Below are 17,965 nucleotides of genomic sequence, written 5' to 3' on the forward strand. Positions count from 1 at the left end.
TTTAATTACAGAGTTATCTTCCTTAATTATGAATTTTACAGTACATTTTTTTTATCTCCCAAAAACAAGAGCTTAGTATTACTCACCTTGACCTACCATTCGTTTAAGTCTAAGATTTTTCACACTAATACCGGTCTGTTCACTGACCATGACCTTAAATTCTTCCAAGGTCAAACATTTAGCAAAGCCTCTAACACATCTTCCATCAATACCATAGGAGATATTCAGTAGGATTGGTTCTTTATCTCTACCAAAATGTACAGTGTCACCATTAACCTTGAAATATACAAAATAGGGGTTTAATTATTAGACATATTAATCACAATTCAATTTAGTATACCTCTTCTCATTCCATATTATGGGAAATTTACAATTCTAATTTCTGTCATATGAAACAAAAATATACCATATCTATTGTATTCATTTATCGTATTCATCAACATGAAAATTAAAACTTACCTGGCAGCCATTCCACACAAACAACATGGTTCCATTGTCTATACATAAATCTCTTATTTGTTTGGTATCATCCCCTGAAATTAAAAACACGTATTTTACTTTTCCAGTAAAATATCCCCCGAGGGGTGGAATGCCACTTAAATATTAAAACCTTGGTTAGGGTTATTCTGATATTTTACACAATTTAATGTATTGCAAAAACAAAATTAATTCTCTTGGTTGTATGCCTTACGAATTGTGGTGTTCCAGCCCTCTAAGGGAAATTTTACTGGAAAAGCCTTTAGCTATGTTAATAAAATCTCTATATTTTAAATACAAACTCATATTCATATTTTTTTACATAAACAAAATATCAGTTTCGAGGATTTTTAATAAAAAATCATCAACGTTGCAAGTAAATCAATAACAATAGAATAATTTACTTCCAGTAAACATATTATTAATGTACCTGAGACAAAATCATACAAATGGAATCCAGCTGGTAGCTCTCTCATCCTCTGTAGTACAAAAACTTCAGGCACTATTTCTCCTAACTACAATTCATGACATATAAACTTAAAATGATATATTATTCTATTATGCTGTTGATAAAAATCATGTGGATATTATATGTTGACTGTTTTTATTTTTATACAGATCTTATTTCAAGAATTGACTCTTCAACACTGAATATTATTAATAACATTTATGCAGGATGAAATTTTTCCACTATATGTTTATTAAAGTAATATACTTCATGATGACATATGCTCTCATTTTAAGCATATTCTTTTCAGAACAGTTAATGAAAGATGAATTTATCTCTCAGACCACATTTCAAAATTTTTTTTCTAAGAAGATATTGATTTTCAGCTGTAAAAGGATTGGACTCACCTCTTGAACAGCTATTTTTAAATCAGCAATGGTTTTTCTCCTGTCTATATTTAGCTCCATCCACCCACATTGATCTAACATTGGTTGTAAGGCCCCAGAGAAGTACTGATAGGACTGACTAAAGTGGATCTGTATGGCAACTCTGTTCATCTCTACCTCAAATTCTTCTCTGAATTTAAATGGAAATAAAAATACTTTTCATAAGTATTTATCTATGTTCCACTCCAGATCAAATTGAAATTTTAGCTGTATGCCTAGAGACAATATTGTATTTTTGATAAACACCTGTATGGTCTGAGTGTATATGAAACATCTGGAAAATCAATGTAAAATTATCATTTCCATACAATTTACAAAACATAAACCATAAAACATAAAAAATTTTAATTATTAAACTTACAAAATCTGACTTTAGACCAAAATAGATATTCATTAAGATGCCTTAAGATGAGGAAATAAAAAATGAATATTGGCAACTCAATAATAAATCTGCACATACCAAGTATGAATAGCTGATATACAATTAAACATCCACTCGTGCTATATGGTTACTCATTATCAAAATACAGAGTAACTTTCTGATAGAAGCAATTTTGCATAAGCATAGTTACCATGCCAACAAGACAACAACTGCATCAACAAATCATCAAGACTAACTTACACTAAATGACAAGTGCTTAATGGCAACTAAGAGTCGATATAAACTGTATAAATATTTTTTTCTTTGATAGTAACATAATTCACTCCCCCCACCCCCAACTCCATACCACTCAAACCTCCCGCAATAGTGGGATACTCCCACAAAATCAATAAGAAAACTGGAATCTCTTACATAAAAATGTAGGATTTGTGGGAGATTTTTGATTAAATCAATATATTTTCTTAAAAAAATACTAAACAATTAGATTTTTAAATCAAAAGTTTGCTTTTATGTGAATTCTCCCACATAAGATGGTGTCAATGGGAAAAAATCTCTCACACCAACTGCTCTTAAGGTTTTAACAGGTATGCATCCCCTTAAACCCAACTCAATAAAATGAACAAGACAGCCACCACAAAGTCTTGATCATCTGATGTAATTACACTTACCTTTTTCTCTGTAGTTCATCATTTTCTATTATAATTTCAGTGACTAGACTGTCTGGTACTTTATAGGCAGGATTACCGGCAGCTGATAATAACCACAAAATAGGACAAATATATTTGAATTGGTACACTAAAGGCAAGGTTAATAGAAGCTATGAATTGATTGATTGTGGTTTAATGCCCTATGTAAGATATTTTATGCATTTCAGAATGAGAACATTTGGCCAATCAAACCAGAACTCTGCTTTGTGTTAGTCTGACATGCTAAGACATTTTTTATTGCGCTAGCTGACAGAACTAACAGCCTGTAGGTAGGCATTTCAGTTTACAAGAACACCTTTCAGAATCGAAAACTTTCTACTGAATCTTTCATTTCTTTTTTCATATAATGTACCTTCTTCCACAGCAGATAACGTCCTCTTCCTATAGAATAACATATAAGCACTCTCTTTCCCTTGGAACTGTTTTTCTATCTCATTAACTCTAATAGGACTAACCCTTGAATCATCAAAGTTAAACCATGCATGTCCCTTAAGTGGGTTTGGTGATACTGGTCTGTTCAAAGAAAAAAAAACATTAGGTTCATTTCAAATCAGGCATGTAGTCAATGTACTTCTCATAAAATGAAAGTCTTTTATGAAATTGAAAAATTTAAACAATACACAGTCAAAAGTGCCACACACAAAAAGTAACATACGATTAACATTCATATCAATTTAAAATATCCATGTATAGCATGAATATCACTATTATCATTTGATAAACATATATTTTTCACAAGCATATGATAATCATATGTTAGCAAGCCAATATTTACACATGATAATCATATGACAATCATATGTAAATTTTCCAATGATTTTTATACAAATAAAACAAGATAATATGATTATCACATGTAGCACTTTTGGCTGAGTAGAACTACTTTGTCTAGTTGGCACAACAGAGAAGGACTTGTACTTTTCTGTATACTTTCATTAAGTATATACGGATATATGATTGAATTTTCTAAAAAAAGATATGTAATATGTATTCAAATAATACCTTTTATTTTTAGTTTGATTTGAAGAATTGGGAGCTGCTACTGTTTCCTGAATTTTATTTGATTGGCTTGCAGAACTCCCTAGTGTTACCTGGTTGCTGGCTGGATCAAAGGTGAAAACATCATTATTCCTCTCTAAAAACTGGAAAATTAATTTAAATACATGATAAAATTATATAGAGACTTGACAGAATGTCAGACATCACACTGACTTATTATGGCAAATGCTTTGGCTCATGCAATTACTGATTGGTCGAAACAGATTTTTTTCGAGTATGCTGTGTTAGTGCAACTTTGCATATGAGGACAGAAGTTGAATGAATGAACTGTACCACCAACTCAAATTTATGACTGTCAAATCATTGACAGGCACTTCCAAATCTTCAAATACAATATTTTCTCCTAATTGTCTACCAACCTTAACTATAGAACCATGAGTCTTCCTAAATCTTTTGTTCCATGATACACCTGTTTGTTTATTGATCTCCTGAAAAAGAAGAAAGAAGGATTTTTTAAGTTGCAATCAATCTGGTTAATAAGGCCATTCAAATTCAGTTTCTTGCTCCTCAGTCCCTCCAAAGTCTCATTACCAAAATAAGATTATGTTCAGTAATTTGACAGCAGTTGCAATGACAAAAAGAGGAATGATGGATGGAAAGAAACATAAAAAAATATATCAACAGGATTTCTTTGTATGTGGTATAACCTACCCCTCTCTTCTTTTTTTCTGTCTTTGAACAATGAAAAAAAGCACCCTGATGAAGAGGAATAAGAAGATAAAAAGAAATGTCACTCTCCCTCATTGGTTTTTACAAAGATGCCCTGAGAACCAAGACATTTACCTTGAAAGGCCTAACTATCACAATGAACATAATATATGCTCAAGGTATATATCATGTTCACTTCTGGAACATGTATATTCTTTATTTTAGCCATGTGAAATTTCCTTCTCTCATTTTTAAGACAACAGTGTTCCTATTTTTTAGCTATGTGAGTTTTACTTTTCTCACTATAATACAAAGGCATTTCTATTTTTTACCTTCCTTCTGTCAAAATAAAACATTTCATGATGTCATACAAATACCAATACAAAAGAATTTCGACAAGCTAAGCTTACTGAATTGGCATACTAATCACAAAATTAATTATAAAATGAGAAAAAGATAACAAACACCGACAGAAATGCAAGACTAAGAAATTTCAGACACTTTCAGGTTTCAATAATGACAGAAGAAATCTGACGGTGTCTGAAATTTCCAAGTCTTGCATTCCTTGTGGTGTTCGATTCTTTTTCTCACCAACAGATATAGTTTTATTATTTCAATTATTTTTAGCAGAACTGCTTTGTAAAATCTAATCTACTGGAACATAAAAGTTAAGTAAGAGTACACTACTAATGGCCAATGATCAAGACTTAAAAATAAATATATTGTCATCAAAGTAAAGCATAAGGCCAAGACAAAAATATGTCCGTTTATGATTACCCTAGCTACCCTATTTTTTCTGCTTACCTGAGCACATTTTACAAAATGCTACAGAACTATCATTGTTTACTTGAGAACTATCAAAGAAAAAAAATCTATATAAAATAATTTTACCAACTTACCCTATTTTATCATACAAAGTAACCTTAAACAGACATTTTTTTTCTTGGCCTTAACAAAATACTCACTGCACAGAGTTTGTCAATGTTAAGAACAGTATTTCTGACAAGAATAGCCTGTATTAACTCTACCGGTGAATCTACTTCTATATAGTCTACTTCTCCAGTCCTGGGGTCAGTGGGTAGCTGAATTGGTTCCTCATCCTATCATTTACAACAAGATAGTACTGTGACTGTATAAATACTTCATTCTAATGGTTATTTATTTTCCTGGTTTGTTAAAATGTGTTAAATAGATGCATTTTTAATTCATTCTATTGGTTTCAAATGAATTAAACTTCTTGTTGGGAAACTTAACATGATATTGGATTGTACCACAAAAATGTGTACCCTTAAGAAGGAATAGTGTAATGAACTTTTCAGAGTATTTTATGAAATATGAAAATGAACTATTTTTCGTGGAGTGTTTTAATATCAAGAAATTTTTCAGCTTGGTTTGTCTTTACTTACAGGATGTGTCCAGTTTCCCAGAGAGTCAACATCTCTAATAAAAGCATGGTAATGTCCACCATAAGCTCCACCTTTATGTATAACTACAGAAAACAACTCATACTCAGTGGATTCAGGAGCCTGAAATCAATGTATAACTACAGAGAACAACTCAAACTTAGTGGATTCAGGAATCTAAAGATTAATGTAAAAACTACAGAGAACAACTCATACTCACTGGACTCAGGAGCCTAAAATTAATGTACAAACTACAGAGAAGAAGTCATACTCACTGGATTCAGGAGCCTAAAATTAATGTAAAAACCACAGAGAGTAACTCATACTCCATGTCCTCAGTTGATTCAGGAGCCTGAAATCAATGTATAACTACAGAGAACAACTCGAACTTAGTGGTTCAGGAATCTGAAATTAATGTATAAACTAGAGAGAACAACTCATACTCACTGGACTCACTACTAAAATTAATGTAAAAACTACCGAGAAGAAGTCATACTCACTGGATTCAGGAGCCTAAAATTAATGTAAAAACCACAGAGAGTAACTCATACCCCATGTCCTCAGTTGATTCAGGAGCCTAAAATCAATGAGGAAACTACAGGGAACAACTCATACTCAGTGGATTCAGGAGCCTGAAATCAATGAAAAAACTACAGAAAACAATTCATACTCAGTGGATTCAGGAGCCTGCAATCAATGTATAACTACAGAGAACAACTCGAAATTAGTGGTTCAGGAATCTGAAATTAATGTAAAAACTACAGAGAACAACTCATACTCAGTGGACTCAGGAGCCTAAAATTAATGTAGAAAATACAGAGAAGAAGTCATACTCACTGGATTCAGGAGCCTAAAATTAATGTAAAAACTACAGAGAGTAACTCATACTCCATGTCCTCAGTTGATTCAGGAGCCTGAAATCAATGAAGAAACTACAGGGAACAACTCATACTCAGTGGATTCAGGAGCCTGAAATTAATGTAGAAACTACAGATAAGAACTCATACTCAGTGGATTCAGGAGCCTAAAATTAATGTAGAAACTACAGATAAGAACTCATACTCAGTGGATTCAGGGGTCTTAAATTAATGTAGAAACTACAGATAAGAACTCATACTCTGTGGATTCAGGAGCTAAAATTAATGTAGAAACTACAGATAAGAACTCATACTCAGTGGATTCAGGGGTCTAAAATTAATGTAGAAACTACAGATAAGAACTCATACTCAGTGGATTCAGGAATTTGAAATCAATGAAGAAACTACAGATAAGAACTCATACTCAGTGGATTCAGGGGTCTAAAATTAATGTAGAAACTACAGATAAGAACTCATACTCAGTGGATTCAGGGGTCTAAAATTAATGTAGAAACTACAGATAAGAACTCATACTCAGTGGATTCAGGAGCTAAAATTAATGTAGAAACTACAGATAAGAACTCATACTCAGTGGATTCAGGTGTCTAAAATTAATGTAGAAACTATAGATAAGAACTCATACTCAGTGGATTCAGGAATTTGAAATCAATGAAGAAACTACAGATAAGAACTCATATTCAGTAGATTTAGGAGCCTGAAATTATGTAAAATATTGTATTTAAAACTAACAATCAATCCAGTTAGGATATTATCATTACAACCTTTCAATACTTGCAAGTTTCAACCAGAAAGTGTAAAAATCAGATACTGTGAAAATTCATGATGCCAACTACTAAAATGATAAACCATTCATATTTTATGAAATAAATAAACATCTTGATAATAAACAAACTAACATGAAACAAGACCTTCCAAGGTTTTGTTAAACAACAAACTTTGAAGTTGTAAGCTTATATTCTTACCTGTTCACAGTATGGTCCCATATCTAGTAGATGTGGAAAAACTAACTTTCCTGTTTCCTTAAAACAGAAATATTACAGTTGTGTAATGTTCAACATAAACCTATTGTTTATCTGAAAACTTCTGTTTTTATGAGTTCACTAATATAGTGAAATTTGAGAAAAAGTAGAAATACCTGAAGATTAAACAAGTGGAATTCTGGGAAAATAAAAAATAAATGTGAAAATCAAAATTGTCATATTTTATTGAATTGTACAATTACTGTAGGATGAGAAGTAACTTTGTCAACAGATTGTGTAAGATTCAACTGAATTAAGTGTCCCTAAAAAAATTGTTCATTATGAAATGAGTTTAGTTTAACAGTTTAATATTCAGTGAAATCTTGAACTATTCTAGAAAAAAAATATGAATAAAACGCTTCACTGGTTGAAGATTGATACAACCACAGAAATCAAACCTAGAATTGTACAGGCAAGTATGAGCAAATCATTCAAGCTCGATACTGCTCTGAATTTTCATTGTGATTAAATATTTGACACAAGATAAGAGTTTGACAAGAATCAAAGTGGCCATATTTACATAAATGGTTCCAGCCAAAACCTTCAAATTAATCACATGCTTCCTTTGGGGGTTTTATATTCATATGATCATCAATTTCATGTACATCACCTGGATATAACTGAAATATTAGACGTTAAACCCCAATATATCAATCAATTTAACCAAGGGAATGACACTTTGTTGTACAATTTCAAAGCAATCAATTTATCTTTAGTCCAGTTTTTCTCTAAAGACAATGAAAATGCTTTTTTTGGCCCCCGTTTTGCCACTAATTCTTTAATAGTATGTCACACCCCAACAGCCAAATGGGCAATCCCACAATTATCTTTGTAGTATCACACCTTGTACTATTTTATTAAGATCCATTCTACACTATAGTCAACTTACTATCCCAACATTATAAAAATGATTTTTTCTGGCCCCTTTTTGACCTGAATTCCTAACAGTCAAAGTGACATAACCCCAAAATAATAAAAAACAAAATGCCTGTCAAAATCAAATCAAATAAGCGAAATCTTATACATGAATGGAACTTGATATTGTCCTAAGACATTGTTTGCAATTTACTGTTATGCAATTAAGTAGAATTAACTGTAGAACTATCTATATTAAAGTTTTTTGTCTGGACATCATGAAAATGCTTATTTCTGGCCTCAGAGGTTCAAGTCAAAACCATTAAAACCAATACCAGCCTTCCAGTAGTAGTATGGCTCCTTGTGGTACAACTTCAAAGTGATTCATTCACTTATAGTTAAGTTATTGTCCAAACCATGGATCCGGAAATGGTAAAAAATGCCGGTAATTGACTGACTAATTTTGCAAATGACCGACGACAATTTAGTGTATAAACATCCACTCTACCAGTCTCCTAATTGTTTATTGAAAATTAATTGACAGGTGTGTGTCAGTTTTAGCCGATGTGCAGCCATCTGTGACTGTGATTTACCAGTAACTGATTAGTTGATTGCATAATTGAATTAACGGTACACATGCAGCCCCATTGCCTATACAAATTAATTGAAGTAACTCGGAGAATCTTCATACATTTATTAATTAAGAAAAAAGATTGACAAGTCCACTATTTTCATGTCGATCTTTCAGAGGTAACAAAAGCACGTGGAACTGAAACTTCGAATCAGTCGTACATGTAGTTTGTAATTATTAATTCGTCGATTGAATCGTTTTATTTTAACACAGAAGTCAACAGACCATTCAAATCAATGGACAAAATAGTGTTGGTGATTTTCTTTTATAAATAATCAACGTTTTTTTCATCAATCGGAATTTTTGGCTGTTTGCCTATGTGATGAAAAAGTCAGAGAGATACAATGTTTTGTTTACATGTTGGAATGTCCACATGTGGCCAAAACCAAACTCGTTCACTCGCTCTGATATTTTGTAAAAGACAGAGTATGTGATGAAATAACACACTTTCCAATATTTATCTTAAAAATAACTACATACAATGTTTACTTTCGATCTGAGCATGTAAAAAGACTTGATAAAATGTCCAGCATGGGCTGTCAAAATTTCCGGACCCTTGGTCCAAACATCATGAAAATGTTTGTTTCTAGTCCTTTTCTGGGTCTGGGCCCTTCTTCACACAACCACCAATATCAGTAAAAAGCCGTCCTTTTTTGGTATGGCACCTTGTGGTACAATTTCAAAAACTTTTTTTTACACATACTCAAATAATTAACTGGACATGTAATGTCCAAAAGAACACCACATTTTTTTATCATATAAAAATAATACTTACCTTATATCTCTCTAACTTCTGCAAATCAAAACTGAACCTAAGAAGAGATATGGTTAATATTTCTGGAAGGCTCCTTATTTTAGCTCCCTAAAAAAATAATCAGAAATACAAAAAAAAATACATTGGTAACTGTATATGTGTTTGTCTTACTGAAAAATAGCCTCTCTTTCAAATGTTACAAAACATTAACCATTTAATTCTATAATTTATATTCATAAGAACTTACAATATGTATCAAAAGGCAAGAAATGATGATGCATTATATATGTATTTCAAGGTGAAGAACATGCTTAAGCATACTTGTAACTTTTCCCAAGCAGTCCATTTGTGATAAGAATAATAAGGTTTTAGCTATTAATTCTTACATCAACATAACTGCTTTAATCAGAAATGAGATATTACTAAGGTCACATGTTGGAGCTCAAAACTATTATAAGTATAAAAGAGTAATCAAGGGAACCAAGGTTATAGCGGTAATCAAAGAGTAATCAATGGAACCAAGGTTATAGCGGTAATCAAAGAGAAATCAATGGAACCAAGGTTATAGCGGTAATCAATGGAACCAAGGTTATAGCGGTAATCAAAGAGTAATCAATGGAACCAAGGTTATAGCGGTAATCAAAAGAATGTAATCCAGGGACAAAGACCAGACATGGAAAACAGACACACACAACAAAGAACATAAAGTAACTAAAATCATACATACAAAGTAACAAAAGTAAATGAGCGACTCGGACTCCACTAAAAACTGGGAGCATGTACCAGGTGCACCGGTAGGATAAGCGTCCTCTGCTTTTCTAGAAACACCCGCCAAGTTGCTCATAAAAAGTCAAGTCCGGGGTAGACAAACGAGGAAAGGAAAACTATGACCCATTGAATAAATCAGTTTTCATGGTGCTGATGGATACACCATAACGATCATTATCTCCCATTAGACCATGTTTCATTATGGATTTTTTCTATACTTTCAGACTTAGCTTTTCATTGAAGAATGTTTTTATCATCAAATGAGAACTTCAAACTCTCACAGCATATTTCTAAAAACGAAACAAAAAAAATTGGTTCCTACATTACAAAATGACATACTTTTCCTTTCTGAAGAACCACATGCTTAACAATATATTTATAATGAGGACTTAAAAATATTTCAAGAAATAGAATTAAGACCATAATCTCTTACAAGACCGTCCAACTGCCAATTTTTTTTTGCCATATGGGAAGCACCTCCCTCATCATTTTTCTGGTTGATGTACAAAATAAAAACCTTCACTATATAAGTTCTTTTTCTATCTTTTTTTTTTTTTTTTTTGGGGAGGGGGGGGCAACTAAAAGTAGAAAGAAATGCCTTCCTCCTTCATTGGTTTCATGAAAAATGGTCGAAGAACCAAGAAGGGAACTAAGAATGATCTAATCAATGAGTTGAAGAACTTTTGTACCAATCAACACATACCTTTTTTGCATTGACAAGTTTCTTACATCTGTCACACTTGTACTGATTTTTTCCATCCAGACTTTCCATGTCTATGAAACTACTATACAATCCCTGATCTAAACAATTGTTACCAGCTACAGTTACTGTCAGATCTAGGAAATCCTCCTGCAATTAACACAATATTAATTAATATGAACTTGATTGGTTAGTATTCTTTGGGTAACATAGATTATTTTGTGTAAACTTATTTGGTTCTGTGACACCACTGACACTGATTGGTCCAGAGTCTGCAATTCAAATAAAGTTTTGATTTAAAAGGATAAAATCTTTATTTGGACTGGAATGTGTTAGAAATTAAATTAGCTTATTTCCATATAAAAGATCGAGAAAATGACTTTGTACATTCTTGTATTTACACAGAAGCTATAATCTTTTTTAGAGAATTACTGATGTGATCCACTGATGTGATTTTAGTTACTTTATTTTCTTAGTTATGTTTGTCTGGTTTCCATATTTGGTCTTTGTCCCTGGACTTATATTCTTTTAATTTCCACTAGAATCTTGGTTCCCTTGATTTTTTTCTTTCTTTTGTAGGTACTACCAGATGAATATTATGTATGACTGTATTACTTATGAAGTATTAATATAATTTCTAAAAACCAAGGTATTTGACCTTCAATTGACATTTTGGGGTTGATAGAGAATATCTATTAATAACTGAAACTTTATTTTTAAACATATTGTCTGGATAGCCATTCATAATTGGCTAAATGTGTTACAGCTTCCCCAATATATTCTATAAATCATCCATTTTGCATTATACAATTTGTTTTTCTTTAGTTGAAACCTCAAGTACGTCTTGAAAAATATTATTATTATCAATATCATTAATGTAATAATAATAATAATAATAATAATAATCTATTATCAATACTAAATCATATGGCTTAACAATTTGGTTTCTACAATTTACCTCTCTTTCACTGATTTGGCCACACTCATAGCAAATTATCTACAAATGAAAAAAAAGAGTATAATTTTCTTGTAATTATAAAAAATGTTATTCATTGTCAGTATGTGAAGAAACAATTGAACCCTTGTGATGAATGAAATATTCAATGATGTAGTACTTAAATTATTAAACTATGTATGACCAAACTGATCTAAAAGTATAGTCCAATAAGACAAGAAGTCTAAATAAATAAGTAAGTTTAAAATAAAATGCACTAGTTTATACATGTACATGAAGATGATAGCCTTAGAAGACACACATATGTTATCATGGAATAGAAGTGCTCCCTAAGATATATTTATTTCAAGTGTAAGCTACTGCAATATTTGTAATTTCTTGAGATAACTTACTTGGTAATTGTTACTTAAAATGATAGACAGAGAAACCTGTTTAAACCAGATTCTGAATAATCCCAAACATGTTTAAACCAGACTCTGATAAATCCCAAAACCTGTCTAAACCAGACCCTGAATAATCCCAGAACTTGTCCAAACCAACCTCTGAATAATCCCAAACCTGTTTAAATCAGATTCTGAACAATCCCTAAACCTGTCTAAACCAGACTCCAAATAATCCCCAAATCTATCCAAACAAAACTATGAATAATCCCAAAACCTGTCCAAACCAAATTCTGAATAATCCCCGAATCTATCCAAACAAAACTCTGAATAATCCCAAACCTGTTTAAACCAGACTCTGAATAATCCCAAAACCGTTCAAAACCAGACTGAATAATCCCAAAACCTGTTTAAACCAGACTCTGAATAATCCCCGAATCTATCCAAACAAAAATCTGAATAATCCCAAACCTATTTAAACTAGACTCTGAATAATCCCAAAACCTGTCTAAACCAGGCTCTGAATAATCCCAAAACCAGTCAAAACCAGACTGAATAATCCCAAAACCTGTTTAAACCAGACTCTGAATAATCCCAAAACCTGTCAAAACCAGACTCTGAATAATCCTAAAACTTGTTTAAACCAGACATATTTTAAAGTTCTTTTACATCAATATATATATATACTTTAAACCTTGGTAAACCAAACAAGTGTATAAAAGGAGCAAATCTTGGAAGTCCAAAACAGGTTCTGCATAGACAGGTTTCATTCCAATAAAATGTATTTTATAAATCATTAAAGGGATATGACAACTTAAAAAAAAATCACAGATACAATGTGCAACTAGCGAAATTCCCTAGCGAAAATTTACTTCCCAAGGATAAATGCAATACATACACCATAATTAAAAATGACATGTGTGTATTATATAGACTACAACATAGTTTTCAGGTTTGACAAGATTTTAATATTTTTAAAGATCCATCTTAGAATCATGCAAATGTGACAAAATGTGATACAGTTAACCGAACCCTGGATAAACCGGTAACCCATGAAAACCAGACATCTGAGGTCCCTTCATATCAGTCTCAATATTTTATAAACCTGTGTAAACAAACATCTTAACTAAATAAATCTCTCAGTTCAATTGGAGTTTGGTTTAGATGTAAGTTTCACTGTATATGCAAATGTTTTGTAAATGAATATCATGACTGAAAATTCCTCATCGAATTATGGCTAATGTTTTAAATATGAAAGTGTCTGTGAAAGATGGGTTAAACGATATTGATAACTAAATTTTAATTGAATTGTGAAAAAATTACTGTGAAAGATTAATCAAGGGAACCAAGGTTATAGCGGTAATCAAAAGAATGTAATCCAGGGACAAAGACCAGACGTGGAAAACAGACATACACAACAAAGCACATAAAGTAAGTAAAATGATACATACAAAGTAACAAAAGCAAATGATTGACTCAGACTCCACTAAAAACTGGGAGCATGGACCAAGTGCACCTGTAGGGTAAGTGTCTTCTGCTTTTCTAGAAACACACACCGAGTTGCTCATAAAAAGTCAATGCCAGGGTAGGCAAACGAGGAAAGGAAAACTATGACCTGTTGAATAAATCAGTTTTTATGGTGCAGATGGATACACCATAACAATCCATTTAAAAAAAGTATTGAAAGATTTGTACAGCATTTTATAGTAACTAGTAAAAAGTATCTTATGATGGACAGCATTTCATGGGAAACAAACAGGAATTGTAAATTGATTTAACGGGTTTATGAAATACATCTTAAGGTTAAAGGTTAAATATCAAATAGGTGGTGAATCATCATCTGCATGACTTTAGAAACCAAATGTGTGAGAACAGACGGACTAATGATTGAACACTCAGATGATTGCATGATGATCGCTGTATAACCAACATGGCACTCTTCAGGAGAGAGTATACACGTCACAAGGACTAATATAAATAAAATCAAATGAGTTACGCACAGCCAACAACCGAGCATCACACTTATATACTTTTCTTATGTTTGTTCAAGCACTGAAAAAGTGAAGATGGCTGATAGGGACAAAATAGGATAGGTAAACCGTTTTCCATTTTTACAAAACTAATTCAGCATACCGGATCTAGACACTGTTAATAATTCTTTTTTTTTTAATTTTATCTTGGAATAATTGCATATTACAATTTTAAATCAATCTAAAGGCTACTTTCACAATGAATTCTCTTCCTTGACCTAATTCTGCTGCCTGTCTGATACCTATTCCAGTTCAACCGAACGTCTATCGTTAACCTCGCGATGTTGAGTATTAATGCTAGTCTATATACAACAATGTTGTTTTACCTGGTTGACCACAGTACCATGATATAACCTGTTGATGAGATCTTTACCAGGTGTTCCTACCAGAGAAGCTTCAATAGCACTGAATAAAATCCTGTTTAATTCCTGTACATCGTGCTGCTGTAGTTCCTACAAGTAAGATTGAATAAATCAAAATACAAAATTAATTTTAACATTAAATCTGAAGTTCTCTTATCCAATTAATGTAAGAATGTCAGGTTAGGCCTGTAAAGAAGAAAGCTTACTGCTTAGGGAGAAAAGCACTCTATGATGAAGGCTAAACAGTTCTCATTTTTGTGTTCTTATATGTGTACTATTTTTTAGTGTGATGATAACAATTTTTTACCATGTTATCTCATAACAATTTAAACCCTCACATATTTGCTTTACTAGCAAACTTCAGGTTTGTTACTTCCTTTCCAATCTTATACTGCAGATAATCACATGATGGAAATATGATAGTTTAGACTATCTGTGAAAAAAAATTTGTTTGTTTTTAATCAACCATCTCACCAAACAACCTACCTTCTCAAAAAATATATTTTCTTCATTCACAAGAAAATCCTTCTTTTTTTTTACTCTCATTTATTTCATGAAAATGTCCTTTTTATGCTTTAAGAAGAAAAAAGAATTAACATACCAATATCCTAGATTGTATTGATTAATTGATTGTAAATTAACATTCAATGGCGATATTTCATATATTTCAAGATGATAACATTATTGATCAATCAAACAGACCCTACTTTGTATTTATAGACAAACCCCCTAATCTAATCAAACAGACCCTGCTCTGTATTAGATCAACACAACAGCCTGATTCTTAATGTGCTAGCCCACACTAGGGTAAACCAACCCACTCAGATACACAATTCTGACTCCAAGTCAAATAAACATTTCTGTATCTCCTGCATGCCTGGTGGTAAAGTAAGATAAGATCAGATAAGAAAACTGTACTTGGATTCGGTGTAGGTTAACAGCAAAAATAAGCTCTAATGATTACCAATTTTGAATTCCTAATGACTTGGCCAGGGATTGAAAAAACAACCTCCTGCACCTGAGGGTGAATACCCCTAGCAAGTTGTTTTAAGAAGGGCCTCACAGGCATTTGTTTCATGCAAACTGCTTCTCTAATATCCCTTCTAACCTGTATAATTAACCTGAACAGACCTCATTATTGTTCCACCCAAAGCTGTCTGTTAACTCAGTGGTTGAAATACTCTGTTGGTTGCTAAGCAACAATCTAGCAAACAGTCTCTGAAGTTGTAGTGGTATAATGCGAACCTAAAACAGATTGAATATAGATTCTATTCTATGCCCTAATTTTAGCAGGGACAGCCATATTGTTTTATACAGTTTTCATTTTGATATGGGTTCTTTTCAGACAACTCATAAGTTACCTAGACTGAAGATGGAGTATTTTTGCTGACAGGCAATTACAGATATAAGCAAATAATGTAAAGGTGGAAAAACACTAAAAACTGAAATGTTTACATCAGTTACATTTCCACAATGAATAAATGTTGTTAAAACTCCTCCAAATCTAAGATCAAACTCCCAATCACCCAATCTAAGTTTTACATTCTATCATGTCACTTTCATGTGTAACATTCCGAGTTCAACATTTAATCCTGCGTAACAATCTGAGTTTTACAGTCTATCCTAATGCAAAAGTATGTAACAATTACCTTTTCCCCTGGTCTATCCTTATTTTCTAAACGGCCAAGATCTTGTTTTCCCAAAGCAAAGAGTGATTCTGAAACAGAACAGCACACAGTTTAAAAGAATACCATACTGTATGTTGTAAAAACTCCTCGGTGTTAAAATGAAGTTTCTGCATATGGACCCTTTGGTTGATTAAATAAAACCATGCTATATCCATATTACATGTATGTGTTGATGTTTTCATAGATACCGTCATTTTGATTCAGGGTAGGAAACTCACTCAAAAGCCAGTTCTGAATACAATTTTTCAATATATTAACTATATGGCTATAAAGATTTTTCCTAAAATTAGCCAGCCCTGCCAAAAAATAGCCAGTCTCAGGCTGGTGGGCTGGTAGGCAGGCTACTCTTTCTAACTCTGTTTGATTATCAAACAAAAAAAATAAATTATAGGATGAAACCTTAGAAAATTACAAATAAAACTATTTGTTTGAAGTTATGGAAATTCTAGCCCCCCCCCCACAACAAAAAATACTGATAAAGTACATAAGGTTTACACTTACTGAAAACAGTAACAGAATCTCATTTAAATGAGGTTGGGGACAATGCATATTTCATAAAGTCTTGTTTACATACAAGATGCATAACTAGTTACTAGAATATCATATCATTAGTCGATACAAATTAAAAGTAAATGTATAACTTATGAATCAATCAGTCTATTAGGAAATGAAAACATTTTCTTCCCCATATGTGAAAATGACTAGTCATACAGGGATTTGAAAACTCATCATACTACACTGGTGCAAAAGGCTATAAGCATTACAACTAGAGCAGTATTTCAAGAAAAGTAAAATGTTCATTGTACTAGCTGTTCTGACTGCAAGTTTGCATAAATAAAAACTTTTATATATTCCTGAAGCAAGCTTAAGTGGTTGTACTTATTAACTTGGTTCACTGTATTTATGTCCAGAAAAAGTATCAATATCCAGTTCGAGCCATCAATAAAAATAGCATTATGGCAGCTCTATTTTCAAATACTGTTAGGGATTACTGTAAATAAGATTGAGAACAAAGCAAGTCATGGAAAACATTCACTAGCTTCGATGATTATACACAAATCAAATCACAGCTTTTTCCAAGATAGGGAAGTCCAAAATTGCCAACAGTACGATTGTTCCCAAATTTTTACCAAAGGCAGCGGCTCTTTAGGCTAATCGTCCACACATCAAGTTTGCATAAAAAACATACAGAATTGTGACAGAAACGCCCGATTCCTTACAGAAATATTGTTGAATTTATCCCCAAATGTACGACTATTTATGTCATCACAAACTGTGTTCACAATTAATAAACTGAACATTTTTCTGTTTATATTATACATATGTATGCTAGTTTTTCAGCATACATGTATTTGATAGTGGAAGCAAGTCCCTG

At 32.3% G+C, this 17,965-nt stretch overlaps 1 protein-coding gene across 2 annotated transcripts in view; it reads right to left on the minus strand.

Annotated features, from left to right (window-relative positions):
• Positions 1–17,965, minus strand: part of LOC148603509 (ubiquitin carboxyl-terminal hydrolase 40-like) — a 33,043-nt gene that overhangs the window by 13,993 nt on the left and 1,085 nt on the right. The window contains exons 2-18 of one of the 2 annotated variants that reach the window (XM_088553910.1): positions 16,552–16,619; positions 16,034–16,147; positions 14,867–14,992; positions 12,134–12,172; positions 11,179–11,325; positions 9,729–9,815; positions 7,411–7,467; positions 5,574–5,693; positions 5,133–5,267; positions 3,879–3,947; positions 3,463–3,602; positions 2,813–2,973; positions 2,422–2,503; positions 1,333–1,501; positions 908–992; positions 460–533; positions 87–276 (exon numbers count right to left, since the gene is read on the minus strand). In XM_088553910.1, the coding sequence (XP_088410036.1) occupies positions 87–276; positions 460–533; positions 908–992; positions 1,333–1,501; positions 2,422–2,503; positions 2,813–2,973; positions 3,463–3,602; positions 3,879–3,947; positions 5,133–5,267; positions 5,574–5,693; positions 7,411–7,467; positions 9,729–9,815; positions 11,179–11,325; positions 12,134–12,172; positions 14,867–14,992; positions 16,034–16,147; positions 16,552–16,619 (1,863 nt within the window). Of the gene's footprint in view, positions 1–86; positions 277–459; positions 534–907; positions 993–1,332; positions 1,502–2,421; positions 2,504–2,812; positions 2,974–3,462; positions 3,603–3,878; positions 3,948–5,132; positions 5,268–5,573; positions 5,694–7,410; positions 7,468–9,728; positions 9,816–11,178; positions 11,326–12,133; positions 12,173–14,866; positions 14,993–15,388; positions 15,476–16,033; positions 16,148–16,551; positions 16,620–17,965 lie in introns of those variants that run through there. The other variant, XM_088553912.1, reaches the window with a different exon arrangement.

The sequence above is a fragment of the Perna viridis genome, chromosome 11 (genome assembly GCF_037379345.1).
Source record: "Perna viridis isolate PV_CMFRI_1.1 ecotype Kerala chromosome 11, ASM3737934v1, whole genome shotgun sequence".
NCBI classification, from domain to species: domain Eukaryota; kingdom Metazoa; phylum Mollusca; class Bivalvia; order Mytilida; family Mytilidae; genus Perna; species Perna viridis.